Source organism: Vicia villosa, linkage group LG1 (genome assembly GCF_029867415.1).
Source record: "Vicia villosa cultivar HV-30 ecotype Madison, WI linkage group LG1, Vvil1.0, whole genome shotgun sequence".
Classification (NCBI taxonomy): domain Eukaryota; kingdom Viridiplantae; phylum Streptophyta; class Magnoliopsida; order Fabales; family Fabaceae; genus Vicia; species Vicia villosa.
The window spans coordinates 210,643,027-210,657,496 of NC_081180.1; the positions used below are offsets into that span (position 1 = coordinate 210,643,027).

General features: G+C 35.5%; 2 protein-coding genes across 2 annotated transcripts; one reads left to right on the top strand and one right to left on the bottom strand.

Moving 5' to 3' along the window:
- The first annotated feature begins 3,888 nt into the window (after positions 1–3,888).
- Positions 3,889–4,467, top strand: LOC131594381 (RING-H2 finger protein ATL32-like). Its single transcript, XM_058866501.1, has one exon. It carries the CDS (start codon positions 3,889–3,891, stop codon positions 4,465–4,467), a length of 579 nt encoding a protein of 192 aa, XP_058722484.1.
- Positions 4,468–12,484: 8,017 nt separating this feature from the next.
- Positions 12,485–13,191, bottom strand: LOC131622239 (probable histone H2B.1). The gene has a single exon (XM_058893269.1). The coding sequence runs from the start codon at positions 13,116–13,118 to the stop codon at positions 12,672–12,674; it is 447 nt and encodes a 148-aa protein (XP_058749252.1). The 5' UTR covers positions 13,119–13,191; the 3' UTR covers positions 12,485–12,671.
- Between the last annotated feature and the right edge of the window lie 1,279 nt (positions 13,192–14,470).

Below are 14,470 nucleotides of genomic sequence, written 5' to 3' on the forward strand. Positions count from 1 at the left end.
GTGATAATTGATTGAAATCATTTTATGTGAAAAAAATAACAACAAAACAATGTATGCATGTTTGTATGCGAGGAAGAAAGAAAATCAATAACCAAATAGAATATGAATGAGTCAAAACTTATTTTAGAACAATTTTAAGAAATTGAATTGGATGGACATTATTCTTAATAAATAAATTTGATAAAAATTTTAAAAAGAATTATTAATATTTAATATAATATTAAGTTTGGGAATACATAGACAAATATTTTAAAAAATTGTAAAAAGACTCAATAAAAAATTTCAATTTAAACATCATCTAGCAAGTTTTGAGCCCATGACATGGAGACTGTAATTATACAACATATCCACTCATCCATTGTGCATTAATGATAGTTTGGTGCTTTATAAATTTATAAATATTAAATTTTATAGGAAAAATTATATATTATGCCTATTTTTTAAAAAAATCATAAAAACTTTGGGGTGGCCATGGCCACCCCCTGTCCCAAGGAAGATCCGCCCCTGGCTCCCTCTATGTTGGCTGAATGCACTGGCACGCGGCATGATCTTAGTGTAAGTAGGCACCTCTCCCCAGCCAATAATGTATGGGAAGTGTTGTAGTATCCAAGCCTAAAAAAACACGGTTATTTTAATGTACTATCACAGATATATAATAAGTAGAAGGGTATATGATTGTTACCACCAAAAGGGTACAGCTGCCTGCCACTGTCCTTGCCTTCCACAGGCATCCTTCTCTGAGTCTGTAGTAGTTGTACGCCAATACAGCCGCTCCCCTGTTGTACTCATGGATATGTGTTGTACTGATAAGTACGTAAGGTAGGTGATGTCTGTGTAAGTCGAGCTCGTGTCCACAAAGAGCTGAGTGCCTATCAAATATAGGAATTAACATCTCAGCGCTCGCTCTCTGTGTATATCCGCCTCTACCTCGTCACCATCAGCCTCCTCTACCGTAGCAAGCTCCTCACCATATCTCCTCTACCTCGTCACCAACATTTTTTAGTTAATTATATATTTTAATTAATACATATTGATTTACCTTGATTTTAATTTTTTAATGAATATTGGGTTATTTCGGATATGCATATCCGAAAAATCCCAACACCAAAAATTGGATATGCATCTCTGAAGCCATCCTTTTTCCAAAAAAAAATGTGACTTCGGATATGCATATCCGAAATATAAGGATATTTTGAAATTTTTACCAGGGGTCCATGAAAAGTCATATGAGCGTATAAAAATTTTCCCTTTTACTCTCAAAATATGGGAGCATGTATTTGTCGGGCTGGAGGTGCACCATAAGCCCAACGATTGGCATGAGGAGTTGAACTGGATCTTGGACTATTCCTCGAAGAAAGGCTAGAGAGCAAGCATCATGAAGTTAGCTTTCACTGAAACACTTTATGGGATTTTTAACTATATAAATAGTATGGTTTTTGGCAATAATACACATAGCAATACACATGATAGTATTATAGAAAGTATAGTGTATAGAGTTTGGAATTCTAAAAAGATAAGGAAGCATATTGCAAAGTTGATGCTATAGGTTTATTTTGTCTTGTTTGAGGGTTGGATCATTTGATCACCTTCTACTCTTTTGATTTTTTTGAGTTAATATAATTCTTTGGTAAAATACTTATTTTGGTTCCATAACTATAAACTTTTCATTTTAGTTATTTTTGTCTAAAAATATGATAATCGAAAAACATATGACATGCGGGGCATGAAAATATAATATGGAGTTCTTTCATACAGTAATTATAAAATTCTCAAACAGTAGCAACAAATGAGATTAAAAAAATTGAACCAGGAATGAAATTGGACCAAACTGAAATTAGATTTATACAAGTATCAACCAGAACGAACAAATATAAATAAAAACGAAGCACATGAACATTATGAAGAAAACATGAGAAGACTAAATATAATCAATTCCACCATTTTTCAATGCACAAAGGAACTACCCGATCCAAATACTTCATCTTACAAGTTAAAGATAAGAAAAAGATTTTAGTAAACAAGAACACATAAACAACAACACCGTTGTTAAGACCCTAACCACTTGTAAACTTGGTTACAGCTTTAGTACCCTAAAACACAGCATGCTTAGCCAACTCTCCAGTGAGAACAAGTCTGACCGCCGTCTGAATCCCCCTCTAATTAATCGTCGGCTTCTTGTTGTACCTCGTAAGCCTCAAAGACTCTCCAGCAAGCTTCTCAAAGATGAGGACCTAATGCAGTGAGACGTTGATGAAGATGAGGACCTCTTTAGATGATGAAAACCCAAATCACAAGATACCTGTGGTTTAGACCCTTTTATGCTCATATCAATGAAATTTCCCAAGCACCAACTTGTGTGCAATAATCAGATGAAACCTATGCTATGTGTGATTGATGAAGTCAAAAGACTTAATTAAATATGCACATGGTGTGGGATGCTGGGTCAAAAATTAGGGTATGACAGATGCCCATATTTAAATTTCTCTTATTCGAAGATACAAATATAGAAATCTTTGTCTCAACGTGGTCAAAGAGACTTAAATATTAATATAAAACCCAATTTTAGGCCTAAGATCCCGTAAAAGGTCTTATCTAATATGAGTGCAGACAAAGAGTAATGTGGTAAAAGGCATCACAAGGGATAAACAGGATACAAGGATTCTCATAGGGGAGTATCATGAAAAGTTTTAACTGAGAAAAAGGAATAGCAGGAAAAAAAAGCAAGTCCACGGAGGAGAGGAATCCACCTTCTCTTCGGGAAATGTTTACCGTGGATACGCAACGACGTTTACTATAGAGACAGGCTACCAACTTCTACTAAGGAGTAGAGAAGCAAATAATGAACATCAACTGAACATCAATCTTTCACTTAAAGATGCAGGGATGAAAGAATAAAATAATAATTATCAGAACAAATTTTAATGTGAAATTTGCCACTTGTCAAAACATACACATCCATTCACCGCAATTCTATAAACCCTCCCAACCATTTTCTCTTATTCATAGGGATGTATGTGGACCATCACAGGTCAACAGTGTTACTGGATCAAAATGGTTTGTCATCATTATTGACGACCACACATGACTCACTTAGGTGTACCTTATGACGGAAAAAAAATTAGAAAAGGGCTAGTTATTTGAAATTCTTTATAAATCAAAATATTTGATTTTACTTTTACAATTTTAATTTTTTTTGTTAAAAGAATATTTTAATAATTTTATCCAAAGTGTGAGGGTGTCATGTTTAATTCTTAAAAGTGCCAAATATAATTCTCCTACTATTTCTTGACTTTTTATTTGGGCTAATAGATATAGATGAGGCCCAAAAATTAGATTGAATTACAACCGAATCTTTCCAAAATTCAGTATTAAACTAAAGATGTTTCTAAAATTTGATTTTACATTGAATAATAAAAGATCCAATATAAAATCATAGGTTTTCTCAAAATTAGAATTTTCTATCGATATAAAATGTAAAAATTAAAATAAAAAAAAAAACTAAAAAATATAATTTTTTTACTTGAATAACAAAATAAGTATTTGTATAAAATTATGGGATAATGTTTAATTTCAGGGGTGCGAGATAGTTACTTGAAGATGAGGCCCAAAGTTTAGAATGAAACTTGTGACACAAGACATCCTTATTTGCTTCATTAATGACCAATCTTAAGAATCCTTTTCATTAATGACACAAATCCTTAAAAGATTTTAGGATTTTATTTATTCCCACAACGGTCACAAAAAATAACTTCTATAAATAACGATTGGCGCTATCACTCTTAACATTCATTCTATCTTGCTCCACACTCTATCTCTCTCTCTCTCTCTCTCTCTCTCTCTCTCTCTCTCTCAAAAATTCTCTCTTCCATCATTTGTGCAGTAACAAGAATGTTGATACCGCTTTCAATTGTTGATGATGTTGCTGTCTTGGATTTAGGTCAAGAACTTCCTCGTACCCAGAACAACATGTTGCCTGTGTTTGTTCTCTTTGATTCTCGTACCATGTCTCACTACCCCCACCCAACAACAACAACAACACCTTCTTCTTCTTCGTCTCACAACCACAACAATGTTCCAACAAGATTAATGTCTCACAACCGCAACAACGTTTCATCAAGACCAACCGTCTCTATGGTAGATGAAACTCTTCTCTATGATTCTTCTATGGCCAACAACATTCCAAGAAGATCAAGGTCATTTAATCGTCACCGCCACCAGCACCACAACAATGGTACTAGAGCTTCTTCCCCTGTCATCGGTGCTGCTGCTGTGGTGATGGGTGTTCAAGAACATGTTACAACATCAACAGGAGATGCAGAATCCATCTGTTCCATTTGTCTTGTTGACTTGTCTAATGCTTCTTCCGCTCCGATTGGGTTGCGCTGCTCTCATATTTTTCATACTCACTGCATTCAAAAATGGATTAACATTCGAAAAACCTGTCCTCTCTGTCGCGCCAATGTTTAATTTCCATACATTGATACTACTACTTGTTTGTCACTGTCTTTATGTGAAAACCTGTTCTTTTATCTATCATTTCCTTATTCTTTGTGTCAATACTGCAGATGTTTAAGGTTATAGGTTATTTTATTTGTGAATACTTAGAACTATGCTTCTACATAAAACTTATTTGAAGAATGTATAGCTTTGGGTGGTATTATTTGAAAAACTTGGGTGTTTCATGATCCACATTTAATATGACTTTTTAAATGAAAAACTTGTGATTTGGCACTTGGTTTATTGTTTCAAATTAGGCTGTTGTTGAGCTTTGAACTTTTTATTGAGGGGCAAGATTTTATAAGGTTGTGGGAAAGGGTGAAAGGCTGAATGACAATTTAAAAAGGGCAATTGTTATTCATGTTTTACTTTATTACAATTGTTGTTACTCAAGGATCTACATAAAACTGCTCTGTCTTTGTGTGCAAACCTGTTTTTTGTCCATCTTTTCCTTATTGTGTGTCAATATGTGTTACACCTTAGATGTTTGTTTAAAGTGATTTTGTTTATCAATATTTAGAAGTATGCTTCTGTTCTTGCAATTATCCAGTTTTATAGTTGGAAACAGATGCTGAATAACCGTAGATGTTTATGTTGTCCTGCACTAGTCTATTAGGCAAGGACTATAAAAGATTCAATTTAATGTTAGCTTTGGAAAGTAACAACTATTCTGTTAAAATGGAGAAGGTGTGGGATCTAAATATGGATCCTACCTTATGGGTCATGTGAGCATACTTTAATGATTCTTACCTGTTATTTATTTTCTTGGTTATTGAAATTATATATAATACCATGCCAAATTTCTTTTTGTAATTAATGTTTCTTTTCTTTTTGTGATTTTCCATGTTTAGGTTTGATTTGCTAGATTACCACTCATTCCTTCAACCCCTCGAGATTCCTATAAGATGAGTTTTTTTTTCTGTTGCTATTACCTATGATACATGTGTCTTGGAGTTTTGTTTGTTGGTATAGGTTCTACATAAAACATATAGATGCTCTGACTTTGTTTGCAAACCTGCCCTTTTGTTTATTTCTTCCTTATTCGCTGTCAATATGTGTTACACCAAGAATTGGATTACATGCCTATTTGTATCATGTTTAAAGTGATTTTTTTAGTGAAATATTAAAGAACTATGCTTCTGTCATTGCAATCATCTAGTTATGCTGAATAACCGCAGATGTTTATGTTGTCCAGTTTTATAACCACTAGTCTATTAGTCAAAACCGATAAAAGATTCAATTTAATGTTAAAATAACAGTAAAGGCTTTGTTTTGTTGTCTTTTTTGTGTACTTGTTTGGTTGGTTGGATAACGAAAATTGGTCCGCCGGTCCCCAAGGCCTAGTAAGGAGCAATGCCCAATACCCAAGAGAAGCAAAACATAGTAAGTATAGATTAATTTCTTTCTCGCCCTCCCTTCACATTTCAGTCACAAACAAACCCCTTTATAAAAGAAAGCAAAGCGCGCCGTTTTTCAGGTAAATTCTTCCGCATTTGAAATTCCCTATTCATTTCATACACTAACTTGAACGTTGGAGTGCTAACCTTGCAGGTTAGCTCCATCCACCGCAACGGAACCAAAGCTCCGCCGCAACAGAATACTCCGATCAGCTTATCCGATCATCATCTTGTTCTCATACATAACAGAAAGTAACAGCTTTTTTGTTAGATTGGAGAAGGTGTGGGATCTAAATATGGATTCTGGTTTATGGGTCACATAAGCATGCTTTTATGGTCTTACTTTTCTTGGTTATTGAAAATGTATATAATACCATGCCAAATTTGACACTAATTGATTCTATGGTAAATATCAGAACCAATGAAGATAAAAAAAAAGTTTAAAGATTACGTTGTCTGGATTGGTACTCAAGCATATGAGATATGTTAGGATGTATGGCATTCAGATGCAACTTTACGTGCTGTCAGCCCACCTGTTTCTAACAGTAGTTATTGTAGAACAAGCCTAATATGTTTATTTTATTCTCTTAACCTTGCAATTAATGTTACTATTTTTAATTTGGTTTTGGTTGGATGCAGTCATATAATTTGGAGACCTGCATCTTGATGGTATGGGAGCTTCGGCGGTTGGCATGGCATTTCCTTATTTTAGAAAAATCATAAGTGACTGGTACAGATGTATCTACAAAATTACACTTGTTGGCATTTGTGTAGAATTTTGATCATAGTCACAGCCGTAACATTCACTTCTTACAATCATGTCTTCCCAAATCTTTGTCACTTACTTGATTTGAGAAAGGCAAGGGGAAGTTAAGGTCGCTTTATCAATATAAAGAAGAAGCTCAAAATCATAACAATTCTAACGCCACCCTCAAAAAAGGCGACAATATCCATGTGAACTCCTTGGCTAGCCAGCCTGCTACACAACATTTGTTCACCAATGGCGGGAATCAATGCTCATGAAATGCATCACAGTTCATTTACAAAATTAAGGGTTTCAATTTCAACTATAATTAGAGCTCGCAATTCTCTTTAGTAATTTACCCGCCCCGCTAGCCATTAAAGTGACTGCAACATGGGTCAGAAATAGGCCTTATGGCGTGTGTGGCGAAAGACATGGAAGGGACTATTGCAAGGCTATTCTATTCTTGATTATAATACTGAATTACTCCCAAAATCAAGGAGTGATTCATGGACCTTGCCTTATTTCTCGAAGACCATAGAATTCATTGACTATTGTCTACTCTTCCAGGCCACTTAAATCCTTGAATATCTTCAAACTGTTAACCTCTGCTCATTTTCTAGGAAAAATACAATTGGTACTGATAATTACAACCACAATAACCATTTCATTGTCCTTCATGATCCTGTTAAGAGATTGGAATTTGCCAAAGAACCAACTGAGGGTATTGGGTTGGGATTTTAGCAGTGTTAGTAGCTTTTGACTATTTGTATGTCTTTTCTCAGTTTTTATTTGTATTCAATTTAATATATCATGGTTGTGCAATTGTTCATCAAAGTTTCTAATGCAGTTGGAAAATTAAAGGTCATTGTAATTCTTATTCATTAATGTAGTTCAGGATAAAACATTCATCATTAATTAATGGTGAATAAGGCTCATAAAGATAAAACATTCATCGTTAATTAATGTAATTGTTAACAATAAAAAAAAAACAAATGAGCTTTAGAGTTTAAGTATACCATCAATTGTTTTAATTTAATCCATGGTTCATCAAGTGGAACAAAGTTTTCATACACGCTTTTGCGCCGCATACATGTGATCTGGATTATAAGAACGTATGCATTTTTCCTTTCTCAAGTAATTCTTTGATCTATAAAAACAAGTTTTTCATACGTGCTTTTGCGCCACATACATGTATCGGATTTGAAGAAGAGGATTTTGGATGAAGGACATCAAAGTGTTTTGAGTATTCATTTTGGAGCAACTAAAATATATTAAGATTTGAGAAAGTTATTTTGGTGGCAAGGTATGAAGTAGGATATTGCGAAATTTGTGTATTCTTGTTTGACTTGTCAAAAGTCAAAGATTGAACATCAGAAACCATTCGGTTTGTTGCAATCGTTATCCATTCCTGAGTGGAAGTGGGATAGTATCTCGTTGGATTTTGTTTCGAGTTTGCCGAGAATGTTAAGTAATTGTGAAGCTATTTGGGTTATTGTGGATAGATTGATGAAATCTGCTCACTTTATTCCGATAAGGATGAATTATTCGATGGAGAGACTTGCAAAGCTATACATTGAGATGATTGTTTGTTTGCAATGGTATTCCGTCGAGTATTGTTTCCGATAGGGATCCAAGGTTTACTTCGAGATTTTGGAAAGGTTTGCAAAGTGTTTTGGGTACTAAGTTGTGTTTGAGTTCTGCTTATCATCCGCAAACTGATGGTCAGGCTGAGAGGACGATTTAGTCGCTTGAGGATCTTTTGAGGTCTTATGTTTTGGAACAAGGAGGTTCTTGGGATAGTTTTTTTGCCTTTTATTGAGTTTACTTATAATAACAGTTTCCATTCGAGTATTTAAATGACACCTTTTGAGGCTTTGTATGCTAGGAGGTGTAGGACTCCTTTGTGTTGGTATAAATGTGGAGAGAGCAATAGTTGGACCTGAGATAGTTCAACAGACTACAGACAAGATTAAGATGATTCAAGAGAAGGTGAAGACTTCTCAGAGTCGTTAAAATAGTTACCATGACAAGATGGGGAAAACACTTGAGTTTGAGAAGGATGGTCATGTGTTTCTTCGAGTTACGCCGGTAACAAATGTTGGTAGAGCTTTGGAATCGCGTAAGTTAACGCTAGGGGTGGCAAACGGGCATGCCCGCTCCGTTTAGGCACACCCCGCAAAAGCCCGCGAAAAAACGGGGCGGGGTGGGGCGGGCTTTTTTAAGAGTGCGGGACTAAAACCTTGCCCCGCCCCGCAAAAAAGTGAGGGCGGGGCGGGGAAAGCCCGCGGGTTTTCGGCTTTTTAGGCCTAAAAATAGTAAAATTCTATGAAAAAACAAAAGCCCACAAAAAAACGGGGCGGGGCGGGCACATTATAGAGAGCGGGCCTAAAACCTTGCCCCGCTCCGCAAAAAAGTGCGGGTAAAACAGGCTTTCCCCGCGGGCCGGGCCTGTTTTGCCACCCCTAGTTAACGCCGCGTTTTATCAGTCTATATCAGATTTCCGAGAGAGTAAGTGAGGTGGCATATCGGATTGCTTTACCGCTGTCACTTGCTAATCTTCATGATGTATTCCATGTGTCTCAATTGAGGAGATACGCAGATCCATCTCATATTGTCCAATTAGATGATGTGCAAGTAAGAGATAACTTGATGGTTGATACATCGCCGATGCGGATTGAAGATCGAGAAGTGAAGAAACTTCGTGGTAAGGAGATCGCTTTGGTAAAAGTGGTTTGGGGAGGACCGGTCAAAGGTAACGTGACTTGGGAACTTGAGATTCAGATGAAGGATTCTATTTGGAGTTTTTCACTTGAGGTACTTTTTTATGACGAAAATCTTTTAAGTGGGAGAGAGTTGTAACATCCCGATTTTTATATTAAATAATTATTTTAGTAGTAATTATTTATCTAATTATTAATTTGGTGTGATCATTAATTATTGTGTTAATTGGGCTATTTGAATTATTAGTAGAATAATGAATGAATAGCTATTGGGTCTAATTATTAGAAGTAGTGGTAATAAGGGGGTGAGAGTGACTAAGCCAATTTAAACAAATAAGATAGTAAGAGTAGAGACTAGGTTAGTCTCATAACTCTCATTTGGTGAAAGATAATAAAGAGAACAAGAGAATATGAGAATAGAGAAAAGAGAAGGAAAACCTAGAATAAGAATATTCAAGAGGTAAGAGGGAGAATCTATTTTATTATGGGTGTATATGTTATGCAATGGATAGATTGCATGTTAGGTTGCTTCATTTAAATTTCTCATAACTTTGGATGTTAGGGTTTATGTAGAATCCATAGAAATTGAGTGAGTAATCATGATTATGTTGTTATGTTGATAACCCATGATAGAACCATGATTAGGAACACATCTATGTATAATTAATGGCTATTTAGAGGTGTTTATTTGGTTTAAAATGAATTTTTGAAAGTGCTGTCAAAATGAGTTTTTTTTCCAAAAATCGTAGAGGGCACTTAGCGCGCTCTTGAGAATCACGCAAGCCACATTACAGAAGTTATTGCGCTTAGCGCGGGTTTCCGAATTGAAAATTAATATTTTCACAAAATTATTTCAGAATAGCGAAGCTTATATTTTATTACAATTTTTTAGAGTTTTTTGGAATTTACTATGCATGTTTGGGTAGGTTTATAAGGCATTTTGTGTGGAACTTGACTTGGTGAATTCTTGTGTTTCTATGTTTGACTTTGGTGAATTGTGTAAGATAACATGGATTGGCTTGTATGCTATGTGTTATGTGTGATCGATAAATGCTATGTGAAATGCTTTATTGATAATGTATGTATGTTGTGCAACGTTTTGGTGGATAATTCGATGTGTGCGAATTATTGTGATATGCTTGGATAATTAAGGTTGTGTGATAATCTTAATTGCATATGTTATGAGTCTTGTTGCACATGCATTCGTGGGGAAATTGTACTCCGGTTGTGGCTTTGATCCTAGTGTAGAAACGGAAGCGATGAACTATAAGTTCATATTGTTTGCTTGGATCCTAGTTCGGATCGGGAGCGTGGCTTTGATTCTAGAAATAAATCGAACGCGAAGTGAGCTGGATGTTCACAATGGTACCACATGCATGAGTCGCATTAAGTTGCATTGGAGTCACATTGGTTGCTATGTGATGTGTGTGAATTTAGTGTGTGCTTATCTGATAATTGGAACTTGCTATCTTGATTGAAAATCAATGACAATTATGTTATGTGTGGTAATTGTAGAACTCTTATAATTATGAAGTGTGATGAATTGTTGGATATTCGTGTGCTATATTCATTGTTCATATTATATATTCGTAATGATGTGAATTTTCACTCTTCTATTGTAATGATGTTCTATGCGACATCGCGCAGGTTCCGAAGAATAGTTGTGCTTGCACGAGGATTAGCTGAGGAGCTTGTTCGGTTATTTCACTTATTTTAGGTAGAAAGTCGATGCTCTGGTCATGTAACACGAGAGGTATTTGAACTCATGTTTTGTTGCTTTGAGATATTGTATTATTCTCTTATTTGACATTGTATTTGGATATAATATGTTAAATGGCCTAGGTGCCGAAATTTGGATTCATACGACTTATTAAAGAGATGATATTGTCATTAAGTTGGTAGATGATCGTAGTATGGGATGTGATAATTGAAATTTTTTTGAGAAAGAAATATTTCGTTGCGGTATGCATATTTGAGAAAACATGAAGTTTAATATGTATTATAATTATGATCAGAGGTATGTTTATGTATAAGGTTGGTTGGTTTTCATTGTTGTAAAAATGACATGTGGCACCTTTTATTGTATGCATGTTATCTTACTCTCTTATTATGTTAAAATTATTTGGAGTTAGAAAATGGGTGTTACAGCATGCCTTCGTGCGACGTACACAGATGCAGGTGTATCGTAGGTGACAGACTTCTCTGTTCCAACAAATATGGCAAATGGGGCCACAACTTAGAGTCACCCGGTGACAGACTCCTCTGTTCCAACAAATGTGGCAAATGGGACCACAACTTAGAGTCACCCCGACAAGCCTTTGATATATTTCTAATTAGTTTCTACTTATTTGATTGTGTATTTGATATATTTCTAATTAGTTTCTACTTATTTGATTGTGTATGCTTACACGTTTTATCCACAACATCAACCAACATAAAAATAATTAACATCATAACTAGACCACATATTGCATTACACTACTTTTCACAAATAGCCTGCAACAGTTACACCTGAGCCATACTTCCACCCCTGGATCCAATAGCAAAAACCTATTTAAGAAAAAGCCAATGTTGTGTATGCATCATAGAGATTTATGATTGTTGCTTAATCAGAACCAGGACATCCTTTGAACTCTTTCAAACATTTGGTCCTTTGTTGTTGCCTTGTTCTTGTTGTTCTTGAAAATAAATGTATTTCTTGCTTTTCAAATAATCTATATGTAGGCAAACTATATTGTTCTAACTTTTAAAACTGTATTTCTAGCGAACGCACCAAACTGATTAAAATGCTCCCGGCCATCATTTGATAGCACCACTAACAATCCAAACCACCCAATGACACGAGACCATAAACCTACCGACTAAGTTATCCTAGTTGACAGTCTATTTTGAAATAGACGACAGACTAGGCACGATAAAATCTCAGACCCTTCTTTAGAGGTCTCACTTCTTAAAAATCAATATTAATATGACCACCATTAGTAATAGAGAGTATTTGCATTATTAATTTGGAAATTTTGAATTAACATGATAAGAATATAAATTGTGCAAGTATCAAAGGAACGAGTCATATGATTAGATGCACTAGAATAAAAAGCCATGGACAAGAAACATTATAATACATATCCGATCAAATATAACATGGTTGCATAAAAGATGTGAACAACAAATATAATCAATTCCACCAGATCCAAATACTTCATATTACACAAGTTAAAGATAAGAATAAGATCCAAATACTTCAAATGTAAAATAACCTAAAGCCAGATCCAGGTAACAAGAACCCCTAAACAACAACAACACTGTTAAACCCTAACCGCTTGTAAACTTGGTAACAGCTTTAGTCCCCTCAGACACAGCATGCTTAGCCAACTCTCCCGGAAGTACAAGCCTAACCGCAGTCTGAATCTCCCTCGACGTTATCGTCGGCTTCTTGTTATACCTCGCAAGCCTCGAAGACTCTCCAGCAAGCTTCTCAAAGATGTCGTTGATGAAACTGTTCATTATACCCATGGCCTTGCTTGAGATACCAATGTCAGGGTGAACTTGTTTCAGAACCTTGAAGATGTAGATCTTGTAGGTCTCGACGCTTTTCTTGTTTCTCTTCTTCTTTTTGTCTCCGGCGGCGGCAGCGTCTTTAGATGGGAGTTTCTTTCCGGCCTTGGGTTTTTTCTCGGCGGGAGTCTTCTCGGTTATGGTGGATTTCTTCTCTTCCACGGGTTTCTTCTCGGCGGGTTTCTTCTCTCCTTTGGGTGCCATTTTTGTTTGGGAAATTGAAATTTGGAAAATTGAAAGAAGATTAAGATGCAGAGTGAGAAACTGTGTTTGAGAAAGGGAGATGCGGTGGTGTTTTATATATATGAGAATGTTGTTGTGTTACCATTGGCTAGTGATGTTGTTTGAGGATCGATGACGTGGAGCTCCATTAGCCGTTACTTTATGTTTCTTGGAGGTTACACAGCAATACACGGTCACGATTTTGCTCTCATTTAAAAATGTAACAAAGGTTTTCTATCATTTTTATTTAGGATCTATTTTCATTGGGCGCCAAAAAGTCATCACCAAATTTTTTGACTGAAATAAAGATATTAGTACCAATTTTATTTCCTTGTTTTTTTGGTTTTTTTAGTTTTGAAAAAGTTTTTCTTAATATATTAATGTGTGTTTAAGGTTGAGTTCAAACTCAAAAATTCAATTTAAGTTAGATTAGACATGATAATATATAATTTGCATTTGCGAAGAGTCACTCGAATGTGCCTCGAGTTTGATAGGAAAAATCGGTTTGATATTGGATTCATGTTTGATTTTGAATTTTGTTCACATAACAAAATATTAGAGTCTGGTCAAAGAGGCCTGATCAGAGAAAGAGAGGTTGAGGAAACTAAACACGAGAAGAAAAAATTCGTGAGAATGACAGAAAGTAGCAGTAGCAGCAGATTTGTGCAACTAGCAATTTCTAAATTTGATGGCTTCTATGAGCATTAGGTGAAGCTGATGGAGAACTTACTCCGATCTAAAGAAATGTGAAACTTGGTCGAGGATGGAGTGGTTGTTGGTCCACAAAATTGAGAGCCAACTGATGAGGAGGCAAAAACAATTGCAGAGCAGCAGTTGAAGGACAGAAAGGTGAAGAATTATCTTTATCAAGCCATTGATAGAGAAATCATGGAGACAATACTAAATGATGACACCTCAAAGCATATATGGGACTCAATGAAGCAAAAGTTCAAAGGTTCGACTAGAGTGAAGAGAGCTCAGCTTCAAACTTTGAGGACTTAGTTCGAAATACTGAAAATGAAAGAGGGGGAATCTGTCAATGCATACTTTGGACAAGCTCTCTCCATAAAAAAACGGATGAAAGCCTGCGGAGAGATTGTGAAAGAAAATGACATTACTGCAAAAATTCTGAGGTCTCTTGTGCCAAAATTCAAATATGTTGTGTGCTCCATTGAGGAGTCTTACAATGTGGAAACTCTAACCGTTGATCAAATCCAAAGCAGTATTCTTATCCATGAGCAAAGAATGAAGGGATCAAGGCAATAACTTACTGAGTATTGGGCATCTCCATATTGTAAGTGACGTATTTTTTATTCCTGAACTATGCAATAACT